General features: G+C 57.3%; 2 protein-coding genes across 2 annotated transcripts; both read right to left on the bottom strand.

The window, feature by feature from the left end:
* Positions 1-1,215: 1,215 nt before the first annotated feature.
* Positions 1,216-2,793, bottom strand: LMJF_32_0840 (conserved hypothetical protein; the record flags this gene model as incomplete). The annotated part of the gene is made up of 1 exon (XM_001685348.1): positions 1,216-2,793. The coding sequence occupies one exon, from the start codon at positions 2,791-2,793 to the stop codon at positions 1,216-1,218; it is 1,578 nt and encodes a 525-aa protein (XP_001685400.1).
* A 1,178-nt stretch (positions 2,794-3,971) lies between these two features.
* Positions 3,972-5,372, bottom strand: LMJF_32_0830 (hypothetical protein; the record flags this gene model as incomplete). Its single annotated transcript, XM_001685347.1, has 1 exon — positions 3,972-5,372. The coding sequence occupies one exon, from the start codon at positions 5,370-5,372 to the stop codon at positions 3,972-3,974; it is 1,401 nt and encodes a 466-aa protein (XP_001685399.1).
* Between the last annotated feature and the right edge of the window lie 1,853 nt (positions 5,373-7,225).

Genomic DNA, 7,225 nt, shown 5'->3' with positions numbered 1-7,225 from the left:
AGCGTGCAGAAGAGGGATGCGGAGGAGACGGCGGCGGCGGCTGTGTGTGTGTGTGTGTGTGTGTGTGTGTGTGTGTGTGTGTGTGCATGTGTGATTGTGTATGTACGCGAGCATGCGTTTGTGCTGGAGCTTGGGCGAGCGCATCTCTGCAGACTGTGCAATGCACCCGACGTCACACACATACACGCACGCATGAGCACAGAGGCGCAAGATTCGCAGATATGCTCACAGCCGGAAAGAAAGCGTCTAACGAGGAATGGCACACACACGCCGAGCACCCGTCCAGGGTCATCGTCGGTCTCTCTCTCTCTCTCGCCAAACCCGTAGCACACAGCAAATGCCGCCAGTCACATACACACACACACACACATACGCACATACACACACGCACACACACACACATGCGCGCATACACGAAGAGACAGGAGTCGGGTGATGTCTTGATGGAGAAAAGGAAAGACGACAAGCGGTGACACACTAAAGTAGCGTTTCCGCGTCGACGCATCCCAGAAGTGCGTGCGCGCAGCCGTTCGCGCGCACGCACACGGAAAGACAACACAAGGACACGGGCGGGGGTGGGTTATGTTTCACTTTATGAAGGTCTTTTCGTTTCTCTTTCCTTTTCGACTTTTTAACGTACCTTACCCAACAGGGACAAAAACGCATTAAACTCCGGAAAACACCGGCATTCGCGAGGATGGCAATAGAGAGGAAAACGAGTTGGAGAGCAAGATGGAGAGATGAGCCGGCGTGTCCGCTTCTGTGTGTACTTGTACGCACGTATGCACGGCTACGTGCGGGCATTACTCCTCCTACCATTCTCCAACCCTAATCCCCCTTTCTCCTTAGGTTCTCGGCATGCTTGCACAGAAACTGACAGAATACAGAAACACACACTGATAATTCCTAAATAATCCGTCGCTCGTCTATCCGCTTCACTACGTGTTCACAGAGCACAAACACCACCACGCCAAGAGCGCCGACACCGAAACCAGCGAAGACGGCAACAGACTCTCACACAGACACACACGCGCGCATGCGCGTCCGTACTCGCAACGACAAAGGCGGGAGGGAGGGGAAACGCCACAAAAACGACATTCCGCACGCGTGTCATCAACGCCGGCGTCAAACAACGAGAACACATCATAGGAGGAGACAACAACCCTATATAGGTAAATAAGGTGGTGATCGGCGAAAGGATGGGTCGGCGTGGACCTACTGCTCACTCGCCTGCAGCTCCGTCGCCTTCTGCTCCGTGCTGACCGAGTCGTCGCGAGGGCCCTCGACGAAGATGACGTTCGACTTCTCCTCGTCGCACACGCTTCCCTGGCACTCCAGGAGCACCTTCACGGAGGTCGCCACGTCCCTCAGATGAACTTCGAAGGAGCCGTCCTCGGACTTGGTGACGCGCTCGGGGTTGATGCCCTTGCTGTTGAGGTACGTCATCACTTCAGTGTCCTCGTACGTGCTGCAGCCCGTGATCTTGATGACGCGTGACGGCACAGCCTTGCTGCGCTGGCCCGGGCTGCGGTGACGGGAAGCAGTGAAGTCGTACTGCAGCGTCTCGGGGTCGAGCGGATCGCCTTCATCAGTGCACGGGTAGCGCTCCACGTAGTTGGGAAACAGCTTGCCGCTCACCTGGCCTCCCACGTACGGCACGCGGTGCATGAAGGTCACAATGGCCAGCGCGTCGTCCGGTGACGCAGCCTTGACTGTCAGAATTTCCTTCTTGTTCTGGTTGCGGCGGATCGCCACAACGCCGCCGAACGCCTCCATCAGCGTAAAGATGGTCTGCAGCGGCTCGGTGATCGGGACGAGGGTCACGCTCACAAAGACGGTTGGCGGCTGGCCAAACGGCTGGTACTGTACGTAGTTCATGCGCGGCATCATGTTGGCGCCACCGCGGGCCATGCCGCCGACCTGGGGGAATGGCATGTATCCGGCCTGCATACCCATGGTGTCGAGGCCGCAGCCGCCGCGGCCACCGCGCCCGCGAGCGCGACCGCCGCGCATCATAGCGTTGCCGCGAACCGCACCCGGAAAGCCAACGGTGACGCTCATCATGTCCATGGCAGGGTTGGCGCCGTACCAGGGGTCCATCGGCTGCGGCGGCATCATGCCCGGGCCAGGGTTGTTGAAGACCGACATCTGTGGCTGCGGCTGAGGCTGCGGCATGTGCTGCATCTGAGGCATCGGCTGCGGCGGCATCTGCTGAGGCATCTGCGACGGCTGCTGAATATGTGGGGCCGGCAACTGAATCTGGGGCTGCAGCGGCATCTGGGGCTGCGGCGGCATCTGCGGCTGCGGCGGCATCTGCGGCTGCGGCGGCATCTGAGGCTGCGGCGGCATCTGGGGCTGCGGCGGCATCTGGGGCTGCGGCGGCAACTGCTGAGCCGCAAAGATGTTGCCGTTCTCGAAGGCCGAGGTCTGCAGCACGCCACCGCCGTTGCTGTTCATTGGGGTCGGGCTGCCGCTCGGGGTCCAGTTCGTGTACTGCATGGTCATCTTGTTGCCGTTGTTGAAGATGTTGCGATTGTTCAGACTCGACATGACGCGCTCTGCGGCGAAGTTGTCGGGGAACTGCGCCACCACAGACGTCTCCTGCGGGTTGTTTGTCGGAGTGATTTGGATCGAGTTGCACGACACGCCGACGCTCTGGAAAACGCGGCGCATGACATCCTCCGTGACGGGCTGCTGAATCTCCGACACACGAATGCTGATGGTGTTGGTGGGTTGCTGCGAAAAGCCGCCGAAGCTGCCCCCGCGACCGCCACGACCGCCACGACCGCGCATGATGACAGAGAAGAGTGCGTAAAGTAGGTTAAAAAAAAAACGAAAGAGTCGGGGAAGGGGGGCAAAACCGAGAGAAGAAGAAGTGGCGAAGAGCACCGCAAGAGCGAGAGATTTAGAGACACAGAGAGAATAACCGACTGCGAGCACGAGGCGGAGCGGTGCGAGGGTCACGATAAACGTTTCGGGCGAATACATCAAGTCACCACGAGGCGCCCGTTATCGCATTAGCGTATGTGCGGGCCAATAAGAGAAGCGAACGAGCAAAAGGGAGAGAGAGGCGGGAGAAGGGCGCAAATGACGAAAGAAGCAGACAAAGTGGTAAGCGCTTGCGGAGGTGCAAGAGGCGCGTGAGAAACGGAGAGGGCTCATACAAGGATGCCGCATCATGAAGCAGTCCATCACCCACAAATGTTGCCATTTTTTTGGTGTTGCTCCAGCAGCACGCGTGAGCATTTAATGGCAATGTACCACCAAGGGACGACATGAGCCGCCTTGCAGGCGGGCATCGCGGAATTCACTATGCCCTCAGGCGATGCGCCATCAAGGCGCACACACGTCTGCCGTTGATGATGGAGGAAGACACACGCACAGAGAAAAAGAGGGGGCGCGCAGCCGTTGCGGTGTTGCCCTTTTCCACCTTGTCTTTGAGCGTTTGGTGCATCGGGTTCGGACATTCGTTTTGCTTTTCGTGACTGTGTATGTATGCTTGATAAGAGTAGAAAGAGTCCAAGAACACAGACACCGTACTCGCACAGGATGCATGAGCACCGCGCGCAATACACAAGAGATAACGAAAAAAAAAGAGCTGGTAAGGCTGAATGCAACAAAGGAAGGATGAAAGAGGGGAAAGGGGTGGGGGGGGGGGGCAAAAAAAAAAAGTTGGCAGGACGTCTCGCAAGGAAACGGCGACTGGTACAGAGAAAGAAAACAGAATAGACGCACATGAGCAGCAAGAGCAACTGCAGAGAGAGGTGGTGCATGGCAACGAGAAGGCAGAGTAACGAGCAAAGGATGAGAGCTGCGCGCGTCACAGCGTCACAGACACCTCTCACCACCCAAGGCCACACACGTCCAAGCGCCACTCGTGTGTCTTTCTGTGTTTTCACGCCCTCTCGGCGAACGCCTGTGTGTCGCCTCCCTCTCTCTCATCCTTTTTCTGATGAGCGTTGAGACCCCGATCAGGACGGCTTGTGATCACAAGAAGGAGTCATGAACTGCGAAAAAATCGCGCGGAAGTCCGCATCGGTAGGATCGCGGATGCCACCGATCGAAACACCAGCAGCCTGGTCGTCGTCGTTCAAGGCAGCGGGGTCGGTCAGCGAGGATGCCACAAACTGATCCACCGCGTTTTCGGCGGCAGCATCGGCACCGTCAGTGCGCGACGACTCCGCATCTGTCGGAGTGGACGCGACGAACTCTTGAACCGTGTTCTGTCCCACTAGATCGCTTCCATCCACGCGGCTCGGCGCCGTGGTGCTGTAAGCCTCAAGGGTGCAGCCGCCATGCGAGGATTCGGTGCTTTGCCCGGCAGTCGTGTCATCCGGCGTCGCCACCGATGACGAGACGACAGGCGCCGCGCGATTCGACCAACTGTCCCGCACCCAAGACGCCGCCGCTACGGCGCCGCTGAACTGCTCCTCCGGATGCACGTTAACGTCTGTGGGGCCGTCGTCGTCGTCGTCGCCAGGAAAAACATGAAAAGAGCCCTCTGTCTCGCTAAATGAGTTCACGAAGCTCAGTTTTGTGCTGCGCATGCGAGACTCACTCTCGCGGTTTTGCCGCTCACGGCAGAATTTGCGCAGCTCCGCCTCCGCCCGCATCTGCTGCTCCTGCGACCACGGCTCGCCAGCCTGGGCCGCCATGTACTCCGCCTCCTTGAGGTGCTCAGCCATCTCCATCTCCTCCTCTTTCTCACTCAGGTAGGAATGCAGTTGCTGCTCTGAGTGGCCGGGGAAGAGGTCGTCCTTGGACGAGGCAGGCTCGTCCACCCCCGCCAGTGCCACGCGGCGGCGCCATAAGCGACGGCGGACGACGCACAAGGGCGTGTGTGTCTTTTTGAACGGAGCCAAAACCTGCTGGGGCGACGCGGCATTGGCAGGGTCAGTGCTGGTCTTGTCGACAGGCCTCAGGAACTGCTCTCCGTAGCGCCAGCCGGCCATGTCAGTGCCGTGTGGATGCTCCGTGTAAACCTCCCAGAAACCCACCCACCGGTAGCCAGCGGGGAGCGCCACCGTGAGGATGCGGTGAGCCGGCCACTGTGGATTGGGGGCGTGAGGAGAAGGAGGGTTTACCAACTGGAAGGCGGTGTCGAAGTCGTTTGGGTGAGCGCCGCAGAGGCGGTGCGCCGGCGGTACAAAACAGAAGGCAGGAAGGTCGGTGAGGAAGCGACTGGTCCCCCATCCGATAACCGGATACCAGCGCTGGTTTTCAAACATCTCCACCCAGAGTGTAGGGCCCAGCTGCAGCGCGGACTCGCACGGGATGTTGGTGTTGGTCGACGAAGTGCTTCCGCGAGACGGCGAGGTCGATGGGTCGTGTCGCTCGGCTCTCGGCGGCGATGTGGATGACTCCTGTGACATCGTTGGGTGGGCTGGTGCCTAACAGCGTTGTATACTGGTGTGCACGTTTGTGTAAATTGGTGCTTGGTGGTGTCACGTTTTTTTGTGTTTTCACAATAGCGATCGCCGGCTCCAGGAGAGTCGAAAGGCTCGATGAAGACTGAGAATGGTCCTTGTCCTGACCTGGGAAGTGCTGCTGTGCACTCTCCTGAGTCAAGGGGGCAACCGCGACAATGTACGATGCAAGACGACGCTAATGAGATGGACAGCCTCGAGTATACGACGTGTGCGTGAGCAAGAAAATGCCTGCTCAATATTGAGCGTTGTGGGGCGCCCAGGAGACGGGGAGGAGGGAGTATTCTAGAAGGAAAGCAATGCGCATTACGGCAAATAAAACGATGAGCAATGCAGAAGCACTAATGGGGAAGCTGCGAAAAACAAGAACAACAACAATAGTAGTTATGTATCGCTTGACTACGCAGATGTTCTGCTTGGCAATATTCCGTAACGGATCGAGGGATGGAAGTAGAGCAGCGGCGTGAGGGGAAGGGGGGGCATAAGTAGCTGCGGGGCTGGGTGAAGGGAGAGGGCAGCGGTGCCGACAAGAGAAGCGAGAGCGAAAACAAAAGAAGCCGCACAGGCACAGGGAAAGATACGCGCAGAGAAGGGGGGAAGAGGAGTGATGGCGAGTGAGAGAGTGGATTACCATGACAAGAGAGGGCTATTCTTGAGAGCACATGTTCAGCCACGCCGCTTGTGTGTTCACTGCTTGATCAACGTGCGATCATTCGTTTCAGTCGGTATGCAGGCCCGCTCTACTTCCGCGGCGCTCACCTTAAAGGCTTTCCTTGTCACTTCCCTTTCCCACGTGCTCGAAAGCGATCGCCTCAAATGAAAAACAGTACCGGCATAGTCTGCTACGCAGGCCGTCGCCATGCCACTCTGGTCGCTTCAGATTTCCGCAAACGATCAAGACGCAACGGAAGATATTGGGCCCCGCACATCGTCTCGGATTGGGGTCACCTCACGTTTTATGTCTGTGCGTGTGTATGTGTGTGTTTGTGTGTGTGTGTGTGTGTGCGTGTGTGCGTGTGTGTATGTTTCTGTGCCAGCTCATTCGCGCATGTTCCAGCCTTTTCGTTTCGTGTGTGTATGTGTGTGTGTGTGTGGCTCACCCGTCAAGCCCATTGGCGCCACCAGCGCATCGCGTGTGTGTTGCATTCCAAGACACTCTTGCGTCTGTCGAGAGAATAACACCAACAGCGGCACAGACCCATGTAGCCGCGAAGAACGAAACACAGCAACGGTATAAAGGACGGCAAACGAAACGTAGAAAGCGAACGCGCAAAGGAGGAGAAGACATCCAAGTGCACGTTCACCACATCAGTGCGTGCCACAACGACACGCACACACTCACTCGAAAGGAGAGGGGAGTGGAGGGAGGAGGGAGAATACACGCGCATGCACAGAGGGAGAGAAACAGGCACAAGGTGCAGAGAGTACACGCCCGCACGCGCACACAGACGGATAAAAAAAAGCAAGCGGCCTCACCTTGTGAAGTTCACACACACACACACACACAAACACACTCAAGAATGGAAACAAGCAAACGCTCACAGAGAAACACAAATGGAAATAAACGACGAGAAAACGGCATGCCGGCGGAGGAAAAAGGGAGCCGAAACGGAGGAGGTGAACAACAACAACAGCCAAAACAAAAACACGCGCACGCAAGCGCATACACGCAACAGAACTGCATCCATACAAACTCTTCACACACATACACACTCAAAAGACGGGTAAAGAAAACGATCCGTCATAGAAACAGGAACAACAGCATCATCACTCTCATTCACCACAGAAACGCGACAGAG

The sequence above is a fragment of the Leishmania major genome, chromosome 32 (assembly GCF_000002725.2).
Source record: "Leishmania major strain Friedlin complete genome, chromosome 32".
In the NCBI taxonomy this organism is placed as follows: domain Eukaryota; phylum Euglenozoa; class Kinetoplastea; order Trypanosomatida; family Trypanosomatidae; genus Leishmania; species Leishmania major.
This window is presented reverse-complemented; position numbering and strand designations above follow the sequence as displayed.